We start from the raw sequence: 25,850 nt of genomic DNA, 5'->3' as shown, positions 1-25,850 counted from the left end.
AAAAGGTGTTGCCAAGAAAAACAGCATGAAATCGGTTTCCACGCTACTTACACCCCCTCACTACCTGCAACCACTTTACAAAACGTTAGAAGACGCGAGACTTGCCTAAAATTCCGACAAATGTCCTCAAAATCTCCCCCTGCTCCGCTCATTTCTGGGCAGCCAGTCCGGGGACCAGCCCTCCATAGCTCCCAGCAGCTGCAGCCTCGCGGGCTGGGAGACTCATGTGTCGCGCTGCCATGTGAAGGGGCCGCGACCGGCCAGACCCCTGGGCAGAGCACCCAAGGTCTCTGGGAGCGTATTAGGACGTCCGGGGAACCCGACCCGGGGCTCGCGCCCAGCCGCCTCGGCGGCGCTCCATCCGCACCTGCCAGTGGGTGACCCGCGGTTTCTGCCCCTCGGGGACGCTGCAAAGCACGCAGCTTGGCTACCTTCGCGGCTGGCTGCAGCCGCGCGTTTTTCTAGACGCAGAGTGGGCGGGCACGCAGGCCCGGGCAATCCTTCCGAGCCCGCTCCGTCTGGCCCAGTGTCCCCCCTGCCTGCCTCTTGAGAGGAGGGCCCCCAGACTCGAGGGCATCAAGCGTGGGCCTCGGCACCCCACGCCGAACACACATGCCACCCACCCTAGATCACCCCAAGCGCACCCACTCACTCAGGCCACATGAGAGGGGACCCTGCCGCCCGCACCGCGAGAGGCGCAGCCCTTGTTCCCGTGCCCTATCGACCCCGAGCCAGAGGAAGGGCGTTCAGACAACCCCTGTGCCTCTTCTCCACCCGATGCGCTCCAGAGCCGCTGCCCTGCACGGCCCGCGGCGGGTCGGACCCGCCCCCCTGGGGGGCCTAAAGCCTCCAGGCACCGGCCGAACCCCAGGGGCCCTACCTGAAAGTCGGTGGTTGGGTGGCGAGGTCCGCACCGCACTCGGTTCGGCCATCTTCCCGGGGAACTGGTGGCCCCGCGCAGTCCCCTCCGTCCCAGGTTCCGCCCCGCAGCCGCCGGCGCGCTCCATCGGGATGCGCTGGCTGCACAGGCGCACTGCCTGGACCGCCGCGCCGCGCCGCACCGCACCGGACCCGCGCACGCCCGCACGCGTCCGCGTCCTCGCACCGCGTGCACTCGCAATGTGCTCAACGGTTCTCACCACAGCACGCACGCACGAGGTGCACATGCAATGTGCGCACTAGTTCTCAGAGCGCGCGCACATACCGCGTGCACGTGCGATGTGAACACCCACCGGTCCTCACTCAGCGCGCATGCACACACGACGTGCACACACCAGTGTAAACACACTTCCCCATACACTCAAAGCGTTATACACATAGGATGCAGTTTCTCAGTGTGCGCACACATCTTCACGGCGTGTGAACAAAGCGCACAAACACCACGTGCACACATGTGCTCACCCAGAACGCACGTTCTCACACACCGTGCACACACATCCTCACAAGGCTCGCATACGTTCACACACACTAGGGCGTCCACAAACATACTCAGCGCTGGAGCTCTGGAAACAATTCCGGGTTAAGGCCTCAGGCAGGTGCCCCTTGGGTCAGTGCCGTCGTGTGCAGACGCAGTGGACCCTCCCATCAAGCCGGTTCCAGTTTTCTAGTCGCGGGGAGGCGGGCTCTCCGTTCTCCCTCCCCCCAGCCAGGCGTGCGGCCACCCAGGGCGGAACTCCAGTAAATCAGCAGGGGCGACCTTCAAGGAAGGGTAAGGGCGCGCAGTCGGATGGACCCCGGCCTTCCAACCATACCCCACTCCTCTGCCGATTCCACCCGAGAGCTATTCTATGGTTCCTTTTTTCCTGGTGTGCAAATAATGCGCAGTTGAGAAATCTCGGCGAGGAGGACGTTTCTGGGAAGACGCAGGAGAAACTGCTAAACGTGTGTGTAGCGCCCAAATAGGGTCGTTAGGGTATTGTGTGTCAATATTATTGTGTATGATGTAGGGGCTGTCTTCTCTGGACATCCTTTTACCCCTGCCATGAGCATTTATCACCTTTTAAAATACATCTTTGCATAGCCAGCTCAAGCCTCCACGTGTTTACCCAGGTATAGCCTGCCAAGTGATCATCCATCCCAGTGGAGCTGCACGATTCTCTGTTGGACGGTGACCAGCCCTCTGAGGTTCTAACTCCCACCCCTAGGGGAGAGAGAAATACAGGATTAAAAAGCCAAATGAAGTTGAACAAAAGTACAAGGTTTCTTTGGAGGATGATGAAAATGTTCTAGAATTATAGTGATGGTTGACTCTATAAGTATACTAAAAAAAAACCACTTAATTTTACATTAACTGGTGAACTTTATAGTATGTAAATTATAAAATAAAAAAAAAAAAAGCACAAAACCCTCTGGAACAGGCATCATAGTTCTAGCAAAAAGCTTGGAAAAAAGTCCCTTGTGGAATAAAAATATGGAGTGTTGACACTTCCAGGGGTTGTACCAGGAGGGTAGTGCGACAGTGATCTTGGGTACAAGTTTATAATTCATCCACTTCTTGAGCTCGTGGCTTGCTGACATGAGTAGCACCCCTCTCTAGTTTTATTTTTTCCTCTTTTTACTTTCTATTCACACTCCCAGCCCTCGTTCTAGTAATAGATACCTCTGTTCAATGTATTTTTTGTAGCTTTATTTTTCAAAGATATAGTTTTGTGAAGATACGCAAGGCTTTAATTTATATAATATTGTACAAGTTACCATTCTGTTTGTTTTTCTTTGCTTGGAACTGTTTTCGACATCTACTCATTGCAGCTGTATAAAAGTCATTCAGAAATAGATTAGCCATTCGTTCTGGTTTACTCTTCTGTAAACTGCCTATTCAATCCTTGCCCATCTTTCTATTGAGCTATTTGTCTTTTTCTTGTTGAATTCCAGTTTCTCCTATTCTAGATAATTCCTTGTGGGTTTAAATGTTGCAAATTTTTCACACTAGTCAACTAACCTTTTCTAAGATAAGCAAACCTCCTTTTTATGCCAAAATCAACCCATTTTAAAAGCCTCTTATATGGAAATAATCTCAAATTTATAGAAAAGTTGCAAGAATAAGAGTTTACAAAGAACACTCATATACCCTTTACTCAGATTCACCTATCATTGCCATTTCACCCATTTTATCATTTGTACTTCTATATATCTAATATTTTTTATCAACTGTTTCATAAGTTGCATACATATGTGTGCATGACCCTTTACCCCTAAATACTTCAAAGTGTATTGCCTAAGAATAAGGATATTGCACAATCACATGAATTATCAACTTCAGTGAATATAACATGCATACGACTTTATCTAATTGGTTGTCAATTGCTCCACTGTAGAGGTACTATTTTTCCCTTGCAACTAATAAGCAATCTGTGGGAAGGCACTTTAAGGCCATGTAAATATACTACTCCGTCAAAACTTCCCCTTAGATTTAGCATTGCATAGTTCTTATTTGATCCAATATTTCCCATGGTCGCAAAATAAAATCTATCAATTTTTCCTCTTATGGTTAATGCTTTAAGTTTTTTAATGCAGATATAAAAGGTCAAATTGTGGGAAGTTTATTGCCACCCTTCACCCCGGTGGAGTTGGGAGTCAAAGCAAAACGGATACTCAAACTGCAGCATCATGTAGTTAGAAGAAAGTACAAAGATCAAAGATGTTTTGCTTAATATATACTTCCCTAGCTCCAAGAAAGGCTATTATTTTCCTCCCTTAGTTTATAGATGTACCTTTACTCTAAAGCAATTTATTTCCTGTATATAGTGATAGAGATCTATATTTATTTTTCACTGTAAAATGTGGTTTCCCCAGCATCATCTATTAATCCTTTCCCAAATTTTGAAACCACGTTTATCATATATCAAATTCCTATATGTATATGGACTTCACTCCGAGCTCTTCATTCTGATCCGTCTGTTATGGTATCTATTCTTTATTACTATGGCTTATGGGTGAGTTAAATATCTGGAGAGTTTTTTAGAATTTTTTGTGTAGAATCTTTGCTTTTTAGAATTTGGGGAAATCATAATTTCCATATGAATTTATTTTAGGGTCAGTTTTTCTACCACTCTTCCCCCGCCCCTCAATCCAGCTGGAATATTGGAATCATATTAAAGTCAGAGATTAATTTGGAGAATTGTCATTTTTATAACACGTCATACCATCTATGAACACGTCTATTTAAGCTGTGTTTAACAAAATGACATTAGTTTGCTTGGCTTTTTCCATTAGGTTAAATTCATAAAAATCTAGTTGTAGTTGAATGGTATCTTAAAATCTATTATATCTAGTTGTTAGTCTAGTGCAGTTGTTCCCAATTTTTTTTTTCGTCTCAGAGCCTTTAAAGCAGGGGTTGGCAGTATGGCTTGGGGGCCAGATGAAGCCTGCCACCCATTTTCGTTAATAGAATTTTGTAGGAACACGGTCACTCATTTGGTTTACGTGTTGTCTACAGATGCTTTTACACTAAATGACAGAACTGAGTCGTTTAAGAGACCACGTGGCCTACAAAGCCGAAAAATATTTACTATTTGGTCCTTTAGAGAAAGCTCTCCAACCCCTACTTTACACATATAATTGAGACTCCCAAATAACTTTTATATCTGTTAATGGCGGTGGATTTCCCCAAAACTTTTAATTTTACTTGAAAGTACTAATGTAATACTGGCAACAAACACTATCCATTGTCCTTGAAATGACAAGTTCACTTGTGGGTATAACTGTGAATGTGGATGTACGAAAAATTTAAAAAAATATTTAGTATTAGTCCAACAAAAAACCCAATGCTTTAACATACTTTGAATGAAAAGTAACAAAAGAAAAAAGTGAGTGGCACTGTCATATTTTCGCAAATCTCTAAGACAGAGTCTCATATCTGCTTTTGTAATCAATGTGTTCCAGTATGTTGTTTTGGTTAAAGCATATGAAGAAAATCTGGCTTCAGAGGTATATAGTTGTTAGATAACTGTTAGTTCTTGAGACTACACCCAATATTGACAAATGGTAATTTCTTAAAGGTTAGTTGCAGTGTGAAATTTAGCACTAGATCAGTGATCTTTGCAGTTAGTTACATTAAAATCTACTATCATTTAGAAAATATTGGCTGACTCAGCTACGAAGAGCTTCCAAATGTCAACACATTTCATTCTACAATATTTAAACTGTCACATTCATTAATACCATCACTGATCTCTTCAGAAGTCTTTACTGTGAAGGTGTCAAGCTAATGGCACTAGTTTTCAAGTCTTAATTTTCACTTGAAAGCTCAAATTTTATCACTGCCAACAAATGCTGTCAGTTTCCCTTGAAGTGACAGGCTCATTTCGTTCACTTTTGAGAAAATGCTGACCACAAACCAAAGTTTGAATGACCAGTTTGTCAGTTGTTCTTTAGAGTAAAAATGGTGTTTCTTGAAAAGCAGTGGCCACTTGGCAACTCAGTCACACAAATGTTTTCCTTTTGAGTATGCAGAAGTGTTTTATGTAGCACTTCCTACTTTGTCACAGGAAATATTAAAAAGATGCATACTCAAGGGTTGGATTTAATGAGATTAATAATTTTTACTGCTTGTCAGGAACTCTTAAAATTGACTTAAAAAATTGTGAGTTTCTGTTTTTGGTACTTTTATCAAGTTAAAATTCCAATTATTATATTTCTGATATATTTAAAATCATGAATATATATTGACTTTTATCAAATTTGCAAAAGTTCAATCAACTCTATACACCTGACAGTCCAGTAGATCAAATAGGCAATGGTACTTTACTTTTGTCTCCACTTTTTGATCTGCCATTATCAAGTTGTGAACTGGACAAAGCCTGGATCGGGACAGAAAAAGACAGGCTTTTTAAAAGTGAGCAAGGTGACCAGAAGATAAATACCTACTTTACCTATATATCCTCGCACAGTACAAAACAGGATCCATTGAATGTGATTTTGGCAATTTTAGGTCATTCTGGACAACTGATTGACCATTAGGAAATGTCATCTTCAGCACAGGTCTGTAACATACTCACCCAGAAAATGCAACCCTGTATGTGAAGTCTGATAGAATGGATTCATCCAAATCAAGCAACCAAACACACAAAAATAATAATAATTAAAAAAACATAAAAATATACATTTCCCTTATATAGCACAAGTTTTTTAAATCAAATTTTCAGAAGAAAATCACCACGTATAAGTTTAGTTAAAAATGTCATTAAACAGTTTGAAAATAATCAATTGCATACGGCATTATTTAATATTTTATTTTCTAATTGCAATATTTTGCATCTGACTTTTTACATAATTCCAAATCATGGGAAGGAAAACCTTGTCAGTATTAGCTTTCATGAATCTATAATAAAAGGATGTAAAAGGCTTCTAATATTAAAGACCTAAGAAAGAAATATAACCAGAGCTATCAATGCTAATAACTATACACTTACTCTAAAGAAATATAGAGCAGTTGGTATTTTGCAAAACATCTTCAAGCAATTTAGAGACTTCCATCTGTTAGTCTTATGCTGAATGAGGGTGGTAGCAATTATTTTAAATATCATGTCGACGTGAATATACAAATATATATTCTACACATTTATTATAGGAACCAAAGACCACAAAAGAAATGGTAAACAATATTAAGACATGCATATTCTCTATCTTACACAGTCCTGGACATCAAGTGAAAAGCGGCAGACACTGCTCTAAGTTCTCTATACATATTAACACATAAATTATTAATACTCCCAACAATTCCGCAGTTACTGTTCTCACCATTATCTTACGGGTGAGGAGCCTAAAGCTCAGACAAGCTGGACAAGGTGTCCTCGGTCACCTGTAGGTAAAGAGTGGACGCTGGGATAGGCCACCTGACCCCAGGGCCCATGCCCTTCACTCTCCATCACATTGCTTCCTAAGTACCTGGCAGCTGGGGGATAGAGGACCCAGTCCAATCAACTCTCCTAATCCCTCGCTTCACTCTATACCCGAGAGGCTAGTGTCTTATCGCACTGTCAGATTTTGTTCTTTTCTGAATAAGAAGAAAAAAGCAAGGATAAAAAGAATGGTAGTTTAAGGTAAATTAAAAACAAAGTTCATGGGAGTCCAAACAATATCAATGAAACTTCCCCTTGCTTAGCAGGATAAAGATCTAAACGTCTTATACTAATACAAATCTTTTTTTAATCTTTATGAGTCAGATAACAAAAAGAACTTCACTTTCATTCTGATAAATTAACTGTCAAGACATAGTTAATACTGGATGTTGTTAAACCTGTAAACAATACAAAGTATAAACCCTGCTAGGTATTTTATTTGAAACATGCTTTTACCTACTTGATTACTCAGTTGCTCTGAAGTCAATACTGACAGCAGTTTATATCTATTAAAGGTATTATTCAACATCCTGTAATTTAATATTTACATAAGATAGATGAGATTAAGTTACACTACAAATCACAAAGAGTTTTGTAAGCAACTATATTTATAGCCACAATACCATAAGTGTGGTGAGTAAATCAATGGCCATTCCTTAATAAAATACAAGAATTTTCATCATGCATAGTTTTGAGGCACCTTAAGAGGCGTTCTCTTTAAGAGGATGGATGTTCAAGAAAGAATCAACAGTCAAACTTTGGCAAGTCTTTTTTTACACAAACACTTGGTTTGGTTATTTAGTCACCTTAGTAATACAACATATTTATACTACAACTGGAAATGCAAAAAACACATGAAAAATGCAAGCCTATCAAATTCATTAGTAGTAACTATTATACCCTCTTAGCAGTAAGAACCATTATTCTTGGATTTCAAACATTTTATTTTCTTTCAGGGCACACCTTATAGAATTGCTATTTTAGGAATCAAAGAGTATACCAAAACCCCCCCAAAAAACAAAAAGAAAACCAAAAAACCAAAAAACCAAAAAACCAAAAAACAAAACCACTGCCCCCCCCAAAAAAACATTTAAGGACCACTTAAATTCCTCATTTGAAATAGAATCAAATCAATGAAATTATACAATTTCCACATTAAAGACCAGATAGTAAAATAATTCCTCCACGTAGTGTTGGATAAGAGCTACAACTTTACCCCAACTATTTTAATTATTATGATTTGAGATTTTCCAGGATGCAAGAGTACTGTATTGAGCTGTTGCTACCAAGGAAAGAAAAAAAAAATCACTGGCAAACACATGAATTTGAGCATTGTTGTAATTTTTAAAGAATCTTTAGATCAACCATATTTATTACAGGAGGTAAGTAGAAAAACTAATGTTTGAGTTGCACCATCCCTACCGTAAACTGTATCACAGACAGAGTTTAAACATTCTTGGTAAAATAATGTGGATCTGTATCTACTACAAATTTAGCAAAAAACACTTTCATGTACAGAACCCTTATCTTAGGAGGTTTTAGATTACTGATAGAAGACAATCACTAAGTCAATTCCTAGAGGCTAAGGTTTCTTGTATTAAAAAGCAGCCCATGGTCTCAGATGCATTCCACCTAAAAATGCCAAATAAGAAACACGGACTGCAATTGTCCAATCTTAATTTCTAATCTTTAACAATGTTTTATAGAACCTCAAGACTCTGATTCCAGAGCCTGCATACTTAAGAAGTTACATTAAATGTGGGATGAGAGATCTGCTTGTTTTTTGGAAGCCATGGTTAAGGTTTATTCATTCCCCTTGATATTACTTTTCATCACTGGAGTTTTCTAGAAAACTCCATGATGGGTCTCTTGTTGTAAAGTTGCATACGATTTCAATGTGCCTAGTGGGTCTAACCAGTCCAGCCCTTCATTTCATTTTACCAGAGCTGATAACAAAAAACTCAGTTAAGAGTCGATCTAAATGCCCAATAAGATACGAGCAAAAAATTTTGTACACGCAAAATACACCCTAATCACAAAATAAAGGTTAATATACTGTACTGTGCAGCATGACATCTTTATTATTTTCTCCGCTGTAACTTGTTCATTCATAAAATGGAGACCATCTTTTCATTAAGTTGTTATTCCCCTCCTATTTGCCCAGCTTAGGGATAATTTGAAAAAGGCTTAATTTGTACAAGTTGTTATGAAACTAAATGTTCATTTATATATAATTTAAGTGTTTATAAAGCACTCAAAATTGTAGCTTACATGTGTATAACTTCTGAAACAAAATGACACAACATAATCTTTTCGTCCTATAAAAATATTCTACATACATGCATATGATCAAAATATTTTCTTGGTTGGGAAATTTCCTATGCACAGTAAGTAAAAAAAAAAAGTTGACAACTGTACCAGTATTTCCAGTGTTAACTGGGTGCCTCCTAGTGTTCAATTTCTGCAATTACTAACCTTACAAATTCAAAATTGCTATTAAAACCCAGGTTCTAAAAACTGCATTTTGAAATGCTTTTTTCTTGATGTTTCTAGTGGCAAAATAAGGTCATGAAAACAATGTACATGATATCAAAATTAGTATAAAAATAGCCACATGCTACTTAAATATGAAAAACAGACCTAATTAATGTTGACTTCAAATACGAGTTTCTGCCACCCTTATATTTTATCAAAATCTCAAGGGAACATCTAGGTAACTGGAATATACAGAAAGTCACCACACAGTCAACAGGCAAGTCAACTAGGGCTTAATCATGATCTATAGTGAGTGTTGGGCAAACGGCTTATTCAAAACATCCATTTACTTACTGGAAGTGGTCAAAGTAGAAGAGGTAATGCATTTTTCCCTCTTTTTAAAAATAGTAGATGTGCTCTTTTACCCATAAGCTCCATTACAACGAAATGACAAAGTGGGCTTAACATTTCTCTTAATTCAGCACTACTAATTTTTAAAGAAATATCTTAGAGATGAATCGGTCTGCTTTAATAAATGGCACTCAAACTAAGGAAATTTTGATCTTCTTTAACAGGTCACAGCCAAAATCCAAACTGTCGAACAATCCTCAGAGAAATCGGAATGTAAAATGTTGAGTTCCATTTAGATCTGAAAGGGAAAAGAACATCAGATCAACTGAAAAACGAATTCTTATATTCCAGTAGTCTACCATGTAAGGAAGACTTGCATCCCCTTAGGTATCTGGGAAACAAATCTAGTACGAAGAGGAAATTCTGTATCCAGGCTTTTCTCAATTCTGGTCTGCTGTCATTAAATCTTTATTTACATCCTCCTTCAGAATGTTACATGCCATGCTGAATAAAGTTTAGCATCTCCTTCCTTCTGTGCTGGTGATTTTTTATTTTGGGGGTGGGAGCAGACACGGGGGAGCATCATTTAAGAAAGGAACAAGTGTGAAATTGACCAAATTCTCCTCCTCTGTCAAGCTGGGTTATAGGAGTGAAGGCTAGAACCATCTGGAAAAATGTCTTGGGGAAGTAGGGTTCTCAGGTGATAAAGCAACCCATACAGAATGTTCAAGATAACGTATTCAGGCGTGTTCTCTGGTTAGGTTAATTTCCTAAAGTGGCCTTCCACCGCAGCTCAGAAGTCAAAATGTTTGGATCACTCCTTAATCTACAACACTATAGGTCCATGTCAGGCTCCTGTCACAGAATATTATTGATAAATCTAGTGCCCAAGTATCACTGACAGTTTAGTCATAAAAATCCTCTGGCTCAGGGTCTCTGAAGGGAGTGACATTAAAAAAATAATAGAATGGTGCATTTATTTCTTATCCTTTTTCTATTTTAGAGTATGCTTCCAAATGAACATAGCATTAGTAGAGTGGTACTATACGTTAAAGGACTGTGAGATAAATAAAGGTACGAACATAATAAATCAAGTATAGAAGAATGTTAATTGTAGAATCAGTGGTACATCTCGCTTGTGATGTCTAACTCAGACTTTCCTAAGACCAGTGTCTGTATTTAAAAACTCTGGTAATTTTTTTGTACAGTCTTGGTCAGGAACAACTGCTCTAGGTATTTGAAAATTTCGTCTTTGAATCAAATCAAATGTTAGTATTTTTAGACTTATCTACACATGTGGCTTCTGAACTGCATTTTATCTAAAGGAGGTTAAAAAGAAGAGTCCAAACCAGATTTAAGAGTAATTTACGATATCACCCCAATTATTAAGTTTATATTGCCAAAAAATAAGTGTGAACTTCATTTAAATATTTTAAGAACAGAAGGGCAATGAGACAGATATTCTTGTGAGCTTCACTGCTTTGTTAGAAAAATCAATACTTTCCTCAAAATAAACACACTAACTTCAAATCAAGAGTTTGCCAATAGTGCATATCCGACAGAAAAAACAACATAATGGCAAAAGGCCTCAATTTTAACAAAGCTTTTTTTAATGTATGGTTATAATTTCAACACTTCTTATCAAGCTGGCTCAATCAAGATTCTTCTTTTAACATACAAGTATTCTGACTGAGAAGGCAAGTTTCTTTGATCTTTCTCACAATTAAATTTCTTAACAGCTATCTCTCTAGACACTCTTAATTAAACAAGTTATGCTCCCAATGCCTGACATTCATATTGCCAAAGCAAGTATCTATCTTTCTAGGAAATGTTGGGAAAGATTATATGAATTCTCAAAGTATGAAGAGTTTGACTAGCTGTCTACTGAGTATTTTAATTCACGGACAAGTCTCAAAATATACCCTTATTTAATTGTTCAACATTCTTACATTAAAGGAAGTTAGGGAAAGAGCTGGTTTCTCTGTGGATAATTCACAAACAAATGGTGAAAAACAGAAGGTGCATCTACTTACGTCATCAATGTCTTCATCATCATCTCCAATGTCATCAAACTGGATTTCATCGTCATCTCCAGGACCAAATGTATCAGTTTCATTGATTTTAGCTAAAGAAACAACAAATGTACTCATATGACCAAGATGTTTTTAAAATGAATAATTGCCCACTAAAAGAAGTGACCTGATATCAAATGTTGAAGTATAAAAGGAGACTCTTACAAGTCGAACTTTTAATTAAATCTAAGTTTTATTATCAGAAAGATCTTCTTGACTTCTACCTAACAATCCTACTATACAGAACAGTATTTTATACAACGAATCTCAGACAAAGTCACAGCTAAGTCAAGATGGAAAGGACCTGTGTTATAATTTTCTTTTGCTTACAAAGGTATTTTAGTATGGCACAAATTCCGAAGCTATTACAACTTGTAGTTATGCTTTAAAAAAGGTGTGCGTATGTGCTAACAACTCACCAATCATCAGACAGACAGACACATCAATCAAAGATCTGGTCAAATCATGCTATCCCTAAGCAATGAAAATGAACCAGGAGGTGCTAGTACTATTCCCAGGTATATGCGATACATGGCTTAGACTGAAAATGCCAAGTAATTAATTTTGGCAGGATTTTTGTGCTTACGTAAAATTATATTGTTTTTATGATATGCATGGGCCAAAAAAATTATAAAAATAACTGCCAGGTGAAAAATGTAGACTTACAGAATAATATGAAAGTATATTTCCCCTGTGATGGGGTTATGAGAGACTTTTGTTTTTTGAGTTTTCTGCATTAAGAATGCATAACTTTCGTATTGCGGGAGGAATAAAGAATGTTGGCTTAAAAAAATCCTATGGGATACTATGATACTAGAATAACATGAACTGAAGACTGACTTTTTAATAAAAATCAACAATATTACCTAATTACTATCCTTGCTTCACATTTAAAGTAGATGAACACTGAGTCTCTTGAGAAAGGAATTTTAAAAGAAATACTGTAACAAAAATTTTCCTATGACTGGTATTATGCAGAAGTCCAGGGCTTATCAAGTTCAACTCCTCACCAGAAGTATATTTATTAGAATCCCAGATGCTTTTTTCTTAAGGTATCTAGTATTATGAAGTATAGGCAGTCAGACTTAAAATGAATCATGTAAGCACCAAAGTATTCAAAATCCACAAAATTCTACCGAAATTCCTTCACCTAAATACTACCAGGTAATAGCAGTATGACAGGTTAATATAATAACTTAGACATTACCATGCTCTGGAAGCTCGCCATATGCCTTCAGACTTCTCGCTTCATCCGCATTGTATTTTAAGATTACATCAGCTTTATTATCCTTAAAAAGAGACAAATAACTTTTAGACTGATTATGCCAAAATATTGTTATTTCACAAATTACTTTCAAACTGGATAAAAAATTAGACCTCACTGTTCTATTACAAACTCTTCTTTTTTAAAATGTTTAGTTTTCTCCTAACCTCTGAAAAATATCCTTGGGTTTAACACAGTTGAAGAAGCTTGCATGCACAAAGGAATAATGATCGACAAGCTTAGGAAAGATACTTACAGACCTCACTTTAATAAGAGCAGAATTGCGCATACCCAATCTTTTGGATTATTTATTGTTACCCTTTATGTCTTTTGAAACACAAAAATTCCCTGGGACTATAATTTACAGTGTAAATTAAACACTCTAATTCAGAAATTGAGACTGGTGTAGTGAACTAAGGAAATTTTAATATATCTTCCCATTTACCAGTGATTCTTAGGGTAGAACAGATCAGAATATCCTGTGGAGCTCTTACACTCCCTGAAGATAGATAAGTAGATGTGAAGCCATAAATTTGTATTTTTAAAAGCTCTTTGGGTGTTTTTAATGCAATGTTCCACTGAAAACTATTGCCTTAGGACGTTCACACCCATTTGAAAAGAATATGACTCAGGGAAGAAAAAAAGGATTGAAGTTGATCGTTTCATACGCAACGAAAATCATCACAGTGAGTGCTGAAAGGGCAGGTGATTCAGACCAGCACTTCTTAGACTGTAATGTGTATAGAAGCCCAGGAAATCTTCTTAATATGCATATTCTGATTTAGGAGGCCTGGGTGGGGTCCAAGAATCTGCATTTCTAACAAGTTCCCAAAAGCTAGTGATGTTACTGGTCCCTGAATCACCCTTTAAGTGAGTGGCAGGGGCACAGAAGATCAGAAAAGTTGGTCCTGACTGTCATTTTACAGATAGAATATTACACCTTTCAGAACCTTGGTTTCCTTATCTGTCAAACAGGAAACTAATTATTCTTCCTACTTCTAGAGTTATTTTTTAAATGAAGAAAACGGACATGAAAATGGTATGAATATAAAGCAGGCTTTCTCAACCTCATCACTACTGTTATTTTGGACCAGATTAATTCTTTGTTGTAGGGACTGTCCTGTGCATTGTAGGATGTTTAGCCCCTCATCTCAAGCCATTAGAAGCCAGCAGCACCGCCCCCCTCCCTCAGTTGTAACAACCAGAAATGTCTCCAGACACTGCCGAATGTCCCCTGGAGGAAAAAAATCACCCATGGTTGAGTACCGTTGATTTAAAGATCTTAATTTTTTATTCTGGAATATATATTTTTAAGAAATTAAAGTACAATCAAGATTATAAAAACAGAAACATTTTATCACTCACAATGTGACTGAACACACGGTGATGAGTTCCAACATGTAGAAACCAAATGGATTTCAAAGATCCATAATGAGTACAGTCTCCAGGTTAAGATCACAAGGGGCAACTACCATTTTCTTGCCTAAGCACTCATCTAAATATAGAGCATAAACTTCTATCGTGATTTGTATTGTAATTACTTTTGTGCCTGTCATTCTTCCCAATATTAGGCCCTAAGCATTTTGTGGAATAGAAGCTTGACTCATTCCACTGTCTACTCTTGAGAAAGTTTCCAGATTTTGATTTTAAGACATATAAATTAAAAAAAAATATTGAGGTGGGAAGTTCAACATAAGATTATATTTTTATTTTGCCAACTAAGAACACTAACAAAACATGACTATATATATCACTCATTCCAAAAAAGGAACCTTTTAAATATCAAAAAGGCAAAAGGACCATTTAGCTTCACAAAAAATTCACATGGCCTGTATTTCTTCTACAATGGAAATGTGAAACTCTACAGACTGGCATTTGGGAACCATAACCCCTGGGGTACCTAGCACAATGCCCACAACATAACTAGCCCTTAAGACATGTTGGTGACACAAGGGGCTGGAACTGGTCAAATATGATTATGACTTATGTTGTAAACATTAATGGCTCATCAAAATCAAGCAAGTGAACAATGAAAATTTTAATTGTTTTTACCTGGTAGTCTCGTAGACCAACCAATATAATGTCTGAGGTATTTATCCAAACCTGTAAAAGAAATAAAAAATAAAGAATCAAGAGCATCATTGCGTCAGCATTCCCATAAAATACTATTCATCCAATTGTGGTTGAAGTACCTTTATTTAGAATCAGAGAAAAAAACTGTAGCAAGCAGCTGTGCCTATTTCAAATTTTCAGTAATTTGGAATGTTAAAAATAATCTTATTGAATTACTTGACAGTTTAATAATCCCAGAGGAATGATGATTAGTTTTGAAATTAAGAAATTTTTAATAGTGAATCACTCCATGTATTTAATTATCTATACATTACATGGAATAGAAAATTAGAAATGTGGCTTTATCGCCCTCCCTCCGCTCCTTCCACCTACCCACCCACATACAAACACAGCTGGCAAAACCCCTTTCGTTTGGTAACAGAAGGAGCAAACCAAAATTTAAAAAAAAAATCATAAAATCAGATTAGAGGAACTTTTAACCAATCTGATTAATAAATCTGCCTGAACATCTACTGTGATTGGAAATTTGTCATTACTTCTCAAGGGAGACCTTTCATGATCAAAATTCAGGAAATTTAACATTAATATAACAATAGCAATCTCAGCCTTTTTTTCCTTTCCCAACACCAATAACGTATTAAGAACCAGGCCACTTGTTTTGCAGACCGTGCCTCAATTTGAATGTTGATTGTTTCCTCACAATCAGATTCAAGTTAAATATTTTTAGCAGTAATACAACATGAATGATGCAAATGAGCCTTTAACTAGAATCTGTAAATCACTGCTCTACTGAAATGAAGTCTTTTGAGAACTTACAAAAATGAGGTCCTTGGCCCACAAAAACTGTAGAGCCATTTTCCCCTCTTACTCACAATTTTATATTAAATTAAAACAAACCTTTATACCTACCTTTTTTCTCAATTTCCCTCTGATGTGACACAACCTCTTTACACCATCAAAACACATGGCTTCTAATCGTCCGTTTCCCAACATTTTGATTACCTGAGCATACTCTGAAGGAGGGAAAAAGAGTATATAAGATATGTTGTTCAACTTCAGATAAAAGCAACTTAAAAGCTCACATAAAACTGACATAGATATACTGTTTGAGAATAGAGAAAAATAAATAAAAGGAAGTGATAAACGCCAACCAGTTAACAACAGAGCCAGAACCAAACTCTGTAATGCCACTTACATGACAAGCTTTTGCTGCCATCAGAAATGTTTTAATTATGTACTCGTTTTGAGAAGCAAACTGACTACTGTCTTCATGACCATGCTTCACCTTTGGAGATCAAGGTGGCTTGTCCCAAAATGTACATTACACTTTCCCAAACTTTCACATTTGAATCCTTGCCCAAATTTGGGTCTCCTCTCCTTCAGAACATTTAGAGGCTAATCTCAACACAATATTTGGTACATTTGGCAAATAAAAGTAACTTAAGCATTAATAATGTCTTTGTTAAATTAGACGATCTTAGTGATTATTCTCAAGTTTTTGTAAAGCTAGAAAGATGCTCTCAGGCAAAATGACAACCTTGGTACCCAGGAAGCCACCTGGTTTCACTGCCATCTGAAAAACTGAGATTATGAGCATTAGCTTGCACATGGGCCTGTCTCTTCTGTTATTAAATGACGGAAGACATGGGGGAGAGGAGGCACATCACTTCAGAACCATTAGCTTACTTAAGCTGTACATCAGACTAACCTCCAAAGAGGACAGCCACTAATTGGTAAATACATTAAGATATAACTGAAAGGCTCGAATGCGGGGTTGACACACAGAAGTGAGTTACTCAGACTACAGTGAACCTAGAGCCTCAAAATGCTTGGTCAATTCAAAGGTACCCTCTCTTCCAAAGTGGGGGAAAAATGTGGAAAAGAATAAGTAGCGGCAGTCAAAATCAGGTCGACTGCTAATGGAGGCTAGAATGACTAAGGCAAAGAAATAAAAAAGTCTGCTAGCCAGAAAATGTTTAATTTTTAGTGGCTTATTTGTACAGCATGAACAAATCCAGCAAAGTTTTATAAAAAGACAATCAAAAAAAAAAAAAGTTCTTTGCTAAAAAGTGCTGGAAATTGGGATGACTGGACAATTCTGAATATGAACTATTATATATTATAAAAATATATAATATATTCATGTTAAATTACCTGACTGTTCTGTTGTAGTTCTGTAAAAAATATACCTATTCTTAGGAGACTATGATGAAGTAGTAAAGGAAAAGTCGTGATGTCTGCAACTAACTTTCAAATGGTTCAGGAAAAATACACACACACGTGTGCCCAGATGACGGGTTTAAAGGAGTTCACTGTACTCAATACTGCAACTTCTCTCAAGGTTTGAAATTACTCAAAATATAAATATGGGAAACCAGTTGTTACATATCTTGGCCTGGCACTTACAAAATCTTAATTGGTCTGAAAAGGTTAGTCGATTGTTCAGTTTCAGTTATTCTATTTTATGAAATTGTATGCTAATGGCACTAGAGAAGTGAGGGAAAGGCTTCAGATTCATCCCTCAAGTATGAGTCTACTGAACATACTACGTAACACCATTTACTATCAAAATAGGTCTACTAAATCATGGAATTGTCAAACCATCACTTCTGAGGCTTAATTCTCTCTGAACTGTACAATTCGTTCTTATGAGTGTTCACGAAAAATAATGAAACCTACGTGTTTACAGAAATGCCACCAATCTTCGACACAGACTGAGTATACCAAGAAATGATTACCCAAAGAAGTATGGGGAATTAGAAATGAAGAGCAAAAAAGGACAGGCGATTTATTACTCAGGATTATAAATATTCTCTCTTTTATGTTTAGAAATTGAAATTCCATATTTAAAAAAGAAAACTATTACTAAAAGAAACCTAACTTATGAGAAAGCTTACCTTGTCCATCTTCTTTGAACACCAGCTCCCTTTTTTCGGATTCATTTTCATTCTTACCTCTACGTCTGTTTTTACCTCCTTTACCTAATGGTTTTAAAGAGAAAGACGTTAATTGTCTGCAAAACAATAAAAAGAAACTGAAGCTTTCGAAACGTTTTTTAAAAAAATCGCTTAATGTAAAAATTCACCTAATTTGGTCACATAATAAAATTAAATTTACAATCTCCAATCATATTAACCATTTAAGCATTGACACTCCCCTACCCCTCTTGGAAATTCCTTTTGGAATATTTCTGACATAAAATACAAACCAACCAACCAAAAGTAGAAATTATAAAAAAATATATAGATCTCTTTCTAAGGACATCTGTATTCAATGACCAAACTGCCAGGGATCGTAAAGATAATGACCACTTGGTTGACTACAGTGCTCAGTGAATCCCTCCTACGTGGCTCACATGGGCCGAGGTAGGGGATATGTAATGGGTCTTGATAAATTTTATAAAAAGGCCTTGTCTCTCTTGTGTCTGACCCCTCTCCCCCCCAACCACCATGAAAGGTCTGAGTACAAGACGGAAATGACTGAAAGAAAAGAAAAAAGGAAAAGTTATAACTACTGGAACAGGACACACTGATTTTGTGGTGGTGGAAGGAGAGCAACAACTGGCAATTCTGACGGTGTGAATTTTATCCCATTAGCTGTAGGACACACTGAGCAAGGTACTTGAAGTTAAAAAGCAAAGTGCTAACTGCCTGAACTCGGAAGCAACTAACATGTTCTCTACTAGGTGCCTGGATGAACTGTCGTATGGCTATACAATGAGATATCATTCAGCAATAAAGGAAATGAGCTATCAAGCCCCCTAAAGACATGGAGGAACCTTAAATGTACCCTTAAGTGAAAAGAAGCCATCTGTAAAAGCTCAATTATGATTCCAACCATGTAACATTTTGGAAAAAGCCAACTCTGGAGACAGTAAAAAGATCAGTAGTTGCAAGGAGTCATGGAAGAGATGGGGAGGACAGATAAAGAGGTAGAGCACAGGGGACTTTTAAGGGCAGTGACAATCTTTTGTATGATACTGTAATGGTGGATACATGTCACTAGACATTTGTCAAAACCCATACAATGTACAACATAAAGAATGAACTTTAATATAAACCATGGACTGGAGTTAATAATAATTAATCTATACTGGCTCGTGCACGATGTTAATAAGAGGAAACTGGTGGGGGGCTGTACATGGGAACTTCCTGCTTTCTGCTTATTTATCTATAAATATATAGCTGCTCTGAAAAATAAAGTCTATTAAAAAAAAAACAATAAAAGGCAAGGTGAAATAGGGACACAACCTGCAAAATCCAGACTGTGGGGGCAATTCTACAAGACAATGTTTTCTTCAACAGAATCATCATGAAGAGGAAAAAAACATGGATGGATGGGGAACCTGCAGATTCAAAAGAGACTTAACAGATGTTATCAATCAATGGCAAAGTGCAGACCATATCTGGATCTCGATTTGGTGTGAAAACTTCAAGTTTAGCTATGAAGTAATATGCCTGGAGCCAGGAGAGAAGTACATGGAGGTTTACTGTACTAGTCTACTTCTGTATATATTTGAAATTCTTCCTATTTAAAAGATAAATACAGCAAGGTGAAGAAGAGCATAAAGCAACCATTGGTGTAAAAAAAAAAAAAAAGAAATTCATATTCATATTTGCTTATATATACATAAAATATTTCTGAAAGAGCATGTAACAAAAAGTTAACACTGACTGCCTGTGAGAGAGAGAACTGGATGGCTATGGGACACATTTAGGAAAGAGATTTTGCTTTTTATACTTTTTGAAATTTGAATCATGAATATACTTACCATTCAAAATTTTTAAATACAAACTACTTCAACCAAAAGCAGAGGTGTGACATGATCCTCTGGGTGGGAAAACTGGTTAAGAAGGTCACTGTCCTTATTACCCACAGAATGAAGCAGGCCAAACTTAGCCATGAAGAGGAAAGGAACTTGGAAGCCACCAAGATGTCTTTCAGTAGGTGAGCGGGTAAACTGTGCTACATCCATACAGTGGAATACTATTCAGAGGAATATTTTTCTATATATATTAAGAGATGGAAACAAGAGAACTGTGACCAGATGTGAAGGGAGGAGTAAAGGATACATGGGGCTTTCACAAAAACTTCTTAGAATGTTTCAGCCTCTTTAAAATGAGGGAATTAGAACAATTCAGGATTTTTGAACTCTTGTATCTATTGGTGTCCTTAAACATCTATCATTCTCCCTCTCCCCTTGTTTTTCGCATTTTAATGACACTGCTGACCATTTCTCAACTCTCCTTTTTCTGACTTTTAGAGGCCACTTGCACTATTCTTGACCTTTCATCAGCCCCACTTCATTCTGTCTATCCCTTTGAAGCTTCATTAAGTTGAAATTCCCACGTTCTAAGGAAATTTTTTTTTTCTCACCTATCACTTCTATGCTAGTAATTTTACACCTCAGTCTACTATTTCAACTAAGCCTTGGTCTCATATTTCTAATGGCTCAGTACATTTCAGTGAATGGGCTGTCATCTCGAGCTCAGTTTTATTCAAAACTCAATTTACTTTCCTTTCACAAAGCTAATCCTTAGTCAACATCCTTGTTTCTGTTACTGGTACATAACTACCTTAAAGAATGTGCCTCTCAACCTATAAACATGCCACCAATCTACCTCTCAATACTTCCATTACCTTATGCTGCTATCCAAGTAGACTTCTCGCTGCCCCAGTAACTCACCCCTAACACATCTATGCCTATGAAATTTTGTCTTTATTTCTCAAGAGATAATAATCTTCAAAAAGTTAAGTGACTTATTCGAAGCTACATCGCATGAAGTGAGATCTAGGATGTGAGACCCCAGTGACTATGTCCTTAACCACTATGCAATGCCATCCATTTACTTGTCATGATCACCCTGAGGCGATTAATACTCATTTATCCCGTTTACCAGTGCGTCCATTCAAGCTCAGAGAGGTGACTCACTTAACATTAGTCAGTGAGTGGGAGTGACCAGATTCAAACATCATCTTTTTTGTTCCGGGCCCCCACATTAGGATATTTCTCCACAGCATTTCGTTCCCCTCCCAGAACCTCAACCACATTTGGAGCCATTTCTAAAAGGTAGGAGAAAGGTGATAAGTGGTAGTAATACTAAGGGACTCATGGGAAGAGCCTGGAAGAAGCAAAAGGTTCACAGCCGCAACAGAATAAAGAATGTGCACTTGATCACTATGAAGACACTTAACTTGCATAGAGCGGACATACCCTGTCCTGGGGGCAGTCTCACATGTTCTGTATTCTGGTTAGGTGGGCCTCTAAAATTTCCTGACCCACCCAGAGTCCTTAAGAGTTCAGTATTTGAGGTATTCTTAGGGCACACCAAATAAATCCCCAAGTAAAAGTTATCTCCTGCTTCAAGGCATTAATCAGGCCAGATCTTCAAACTAGAAAGAAAGCTCCATTAGGGCAACCTGCTTTGTTTACTGAGTTATATATCCAAGTTGGCAATTCTGAATGAATCAGTCAAGAGTAGTCCATATATTCCTCAAGGAACGGTAATTTAAAAATCAAAGGTAGTAACTTCCTCAAAGTGTACGAATACCTTACCCCAAATACTCTTCTGAGTGGGCCAAAGGAAGCTCTTTTTCCTGAGATAACATGCTGACAGAATCTAGAGGAAATAAGCAAAAGTCTTTCGACACACAGTTCATGGCAATTTATATCCTTTCTTGTATAACCACCACCAAGATTATATTCGCAGGGCTTCTGGCTTTTCCAATGAAGAAAAACATAAATATTAACATAAATTTATTTCTACATTAAACCTCGCGTCATAAAATTCAAGTGTACTGAAAAGTACTGTTCCTTTAAGTAAAATTACTACTAAGAGAAGATTGGTTTTACATGTATAGGAACGATAAACACTAAATTCAGAATGGTGGTGAGAGGGGAAAGGGATTGGGGAGGGGGATGCAGAGGGCTTTAACTGAATCTGTGTTGTAATTCTCAAGTTCAGAGTAATGGATTCCCAGATGTCCATTGTATTATCTATAATTTTTGCACGCCTCAAATGTTATTTATAAAAGAATGATTCCTCGCTTGTCAATTTACCAAAATTAACCATACCCTGATCGCCCCCTTATTTTATTGCTATGCAATGGAATGAACTTTAAAGGAGACTAGTGAATTAGATGTGACTTAATGTCGAAGTCCTGTCCACTTGGAACCAAAGGGAAACCTATTATTCACCTAAGGGTGGAGTCAACAGAAGGGAGATGAATTAACGCAACAAATATTTATTGAGCATCTACTAAGTGTCGAGTGCTAGCAATCCATTTGTGATTAAGACAGATCCTAGTACTGCCCTTTAGAGCTTACAGGCTAGTGAGGGAATTGGAAATCTCATCACTAGAAATAAATAAAAGTGAGAATAAGATACCTATTGAAGCAATCGGTTACCATCTGAGCGAATAAAAGATGATATAGAGTACAAGAAAGCTATGACTCTTAAAACCCTATTTTACTACCCTGTCTCCTTTCCAGAATTAGCATTAATATCCTTGCTACGAAAAGGACCTATGAGTTAGATTTCTAAGGGCAATAAAGTGGAGTGCCCTGAGAGAGCTGCACCAAATCTTGCACAGAACCGCAACCAAATATCCCCAGAGATAAAATGAGTAGTGACAGTTACAGAGGAAATGAGGTAGAATCCCTGGAGCCAGCTGGGAAGTAGAAAAGAGAACAGAAGTAGGCCGGGGTCAGGCAGGGGGTCTCAAGATGAATAATCAAAGGAAACTTCTTGTGGGTTGTGAAATATTCTCCTCTCCTGTCAGAAAGTGTTTTTCCCCACTTCCTACAGACACGATCTCCTTTGAAATTATAAGAATACTTAAAAAGCAGAAACATCCTTAAGTCTAAAAAAAGGAGAATTTCTTTAGGACTGGTCTGCTTTTACCTACATTAGGCCTTCCATTTAAAAAATACCGAATAAACTTATGCTCGAGTCTGATAATTTGTGAAAGTTTAGCTTCTGAACGAAGGTGACTTAAAAGATCTTTACTCCCACCCCGATATGTATTATACGTGATGCGAAGGAAAAGTAGATAACTTGGCTAAATATGGAACGAGTGTTCGGGGAAAAAAGTTAAACCCCGTGAAGGGATGGCGAAGAGTATATCTCTCGAGATGAACCTTAAAAATGCATCAAGGTTTCGTACACTGTTTATAAGGGAGAAGGGGCAGTCTCAACAATATCCTACTGTCCATAAAGGAACCCATGCAGGGGTACCTGATGGTTACTAAAGCGAGCATCAGCCTCTGAAAGTTAAGAACGGCTTCCAGGTTTAACTCCCCTTGCCCGGGAAGACCAAAGGCGCCCATTAGCGAAACCCAGGCCGCCCCGGGGGAGGTTTTCCCACAGGTCCCTATCGTCTGGCGCGAATCGGGAGCAAAAGCCCATTCTCCCGCAGGAGGCCCTACAAAAATGGCGTCGGCTCCACCCCAATGTGACCAAACTGGAAGACAGGAGTTAAGTTCCCAGCTCCTCTCCCGAGCCCAGAATCGCGTCCGGATGGCCCAGCAGCCGGCTGGCAGAGCGGAGAGGAAGGTCACTGAGGCCTGAACTATCCCGAGGCCTCAGGCAGGGCCGGGGAGACCCGGCCGAGCGGAGTCGTGGTCCCGGGGTCCAGGCGGCATTACCTTTATTCTTGGGCATGGCGGTGACGGAGGCTTCGCGGCGTCTCTGACTTCTATTCCGGGAGCGGCGGCAGCGGCGGCACGGCGGCGGTGACTCCTTCTAGGGGCGCGTGGGGCGACGCGTGGGACCGCGCGGAACCAAACAGGCGCGAGCGGCCGGGTCGCGTGCGCTGGAAAGTCTGTGAGACGGAGATCTTCCGAGATCCGCCTGCGCCCACGTTCGGCCGCAGCAAATGGCGTCGCGGCTGCTTGCGTCTCATGTCCCCGCCTCCCAACACCGCCTGAGCCCGCCCCCGGCCCTATTGCGCAGGCGTGGCTTACTGACCCCTAGTGTTAGAACAGAGTGCCACGCGCTCCCTCTGCTTTCACTGAAGTTGGCCGAACACACGGGGGCGGGGTCGTGAGCCGAGAGGAGGGGCAGTCAGGGAGAGAATGGGCGGGGCCCAGGAGTCACAGTAAAAGACAGATTCAGGTTGCCGGCGCTGCCGGCAGACGCCAGACCTCTGCTGCTTTGTGACAAAGGAGGCACTCTGGGTTTGAGCAGCTGACTCAACAACTCTAATTCACATTTCAATTTTAACTTGGCCTTTTCGCCCAACCAACTAGGTTGAGAGTCTGCGGGGAAGGGCAAGGCTTTCCTGACATCCCCATTACCAAAGCATAATACTTGCATGGCACGTGTTATTACTTTATAAATATGTCTTCCCTACCTCACTGCGAACCTTATTAGGCAGAGACCACATCTATTAGTTACTATTACTAGCACTTAGGAGAATGTCTGACACATAGTAGGTGCTCAGTACACGCAGAAATAAAGGGAGGAAGGGAGGGTTGAAGACCTAAACTCAGTGTTATAGGCTGAATTGTGTCCTCCCCAAATTCATATGTTGAATTCCTAACCTCTAATATCTTAGAATGTGACTGTATTTGGAGATAGGGTCTTTAAGGAGGTAATTAAGTTGAAATGAGGTCCTTAGGGTGAGCCCTAAGCCAATGCAATTAGTGTTCTTTTATAAAGAAGACGTTAGGTCTCGGGCACAGAGGGGGAACTCCACGTGAACCAGAAGGTGGCTATCTACAAGCCAAGGAGAGAGACCTCTGGATAAACCAACACTGCCAACTTGATCTCAGACTTCTAGCCTCCAGAGAAAATAAACTTTTGTTGTTTAAGCCACCCAGTCTGTAGTAGTATTATGGTAATCTCAGCAAACTAATACAGCTGACTATGTAGGACAAATAGCTTCACTTTTAAGTAAGCTTATTTTAAATAAATCCCATTTCTGCAAACATTACGGTTTCAACATTATCACTCTAGGGAAATGGACTACACCTAAGTGACAGAAAAATAAAGTACAATCGTTGAATAAATCGGTTCTCTACCAAGGACATTTGACAGTGTCTGGAGGTATTTCTGATCGTCACCGCTGGGGAAGGAGGGCAATGCTGATGGCATCTAGTAGGCAGAGGCCAGGGGTACTGTTAAACACCCTACAGTGCACAGTACTGGCCCCTCACCCCCAAACAAAGCATTATCCAGTCCAAAACATTAATAGAGTTGAGGATGAGAAACCAATGACAGATGCACTTTTTAGAGGGAAACTGAAATATTATGGGACTTAAAAGTTCTGGTTTTCTCTTTCCATTTGTAATATTTTGCAGTTTACACAATTGAGAAGGAAAGGATTCCTATGAAATTTATTTAAACTTTGTTTCAAGGACAATGATCATGAATTTGGGCTTTGGAGTTAGAGAGACCTGGGTTCAAATTCAGCTCTGCAGCAACTTATTACTCTATGATGTTAGACAAGTTACTTAACCTGTTTATAAGTCTCAGTTTTCTCATCTGTAAATCGGATGTAGGAATAGTTCTTAACCATATTGGTTAGTTGAGGAAATTAATTGATATAATGGATTCAGTGTTTAGCAATTGTGCCTAACACATGGTAAGTAATCAGTCTGACTCCCAGTGTCTGGAAGTTCAAATATGTAAAAATCAAAAGTCTCTGTCAATTACCCAATGTAAAATCCCAAAGGAAAAAAAAAATTGGGCTTCATTTGTCTATTATAGGATGGTTTCCATATCTGACTGATGATCAGAATCACTTGGAAGGAGGTGAGTCATAGAGACATCT

At 38.8% G+C, this 25,850-nt stretch overlaps 2 protein-coding genes across 3 annotated transcripts in view; both read right to left on the bottom strand.

The window, feature by feature from the left end:
* MAP7D2 (MAP7 domain containing 2) overlaps window positions 1-1,613 on the bottom strand; it is a 90,265-nt gene extending 88,652 nt beyond the window's left edge. The window contains exon 1 of one of the 2 annotated variants that reach the window (XM_039852266.1): window positions 1,489-1,613. Coding sequence is in view for 1 of the 2 variants with exons in the window: in XM_039852265.1 (XP_039708199.1) it covers window positions 881-1,166 (286 nt within the window). In the remaining variant the exon portion in view is untranslated. Of the gene's footprint in view, window positions 1-880; window positions 1,167-1,488 lie in introns of those variants that run through there. The other variant, XM_039852265.1, reaches the window with a different exon arrangement.
* A 4,601-nt stretch (window positions 1,614-6,214) lies between these two features.
* On the bottom strand, window positions 6,215-23,974 carry EIF1AX (eukaryotic translation initiation factor 1A X-linked). The gene is made up of 7 exons (XM_039852233.1): window positions 23,722-23,974; window positions 17,972-18,055; window positions 15,984-16,087; window positions 15,054-15,104; window positions 12,945-13,026; window positions 11,699-11,790; window positions 6,215-9,963 (listed from the first exon to the last, which is right to left on the bottom strand). The coding sequence occupies exons 1-7, from the start codon at window positions 23,735-23,737 to the stop codon at window positions 9,958-9,960; spliced, it is 435 nt and encodes a 144-aa protein (XP_039708167.1). The 5' UTR covers window positions 23,738-23,974; the 3' UTR covers window positions 6,215-9,957.
* Window positions 23,975-25,850: the final 1,876 nt, after the last annotated feature.

Source organism: Pteropus medius, unplaced genomic scaffold (genome assembly GCF_902729225.1).
Source record: "Pteropus medius unplaced genomic scaffold, Ma_sr-lr_union100, whole genome shotgun sequence".
Classification (NCBI taxonomy): Eukaryota; Metazoa; Chordata; class Mammalia; order Chiroptera; family Pteropodidae; genus Pteropus; species Pteropus medius.
The sequence above is the reverse complement of the archived record's forward strand: the minus strand, read 5'-3'. Positions and strand labels throughout refer to the sequence as shown.

Bases quoted from the DNA above. Each gene is read 5' to 3' on its own strand.
- EIF1AX (XM_039852233.1), bottom strand. The intron at 16,088-17,971 runs GTAAGCTTTCTC...TCCCTCCTTCAG, and splicing joins GTTCAAAGAAGATGGACAAG to AGTATGCTCAGGTAATCAAA. The intron at 15,105-15,983 runs GTAGGTATAAAG...TTTCTTTTACAG, and splicing joins GAGGGAAATTGAGAAAAAAG to GTTTGGATAAATACCTCAGA.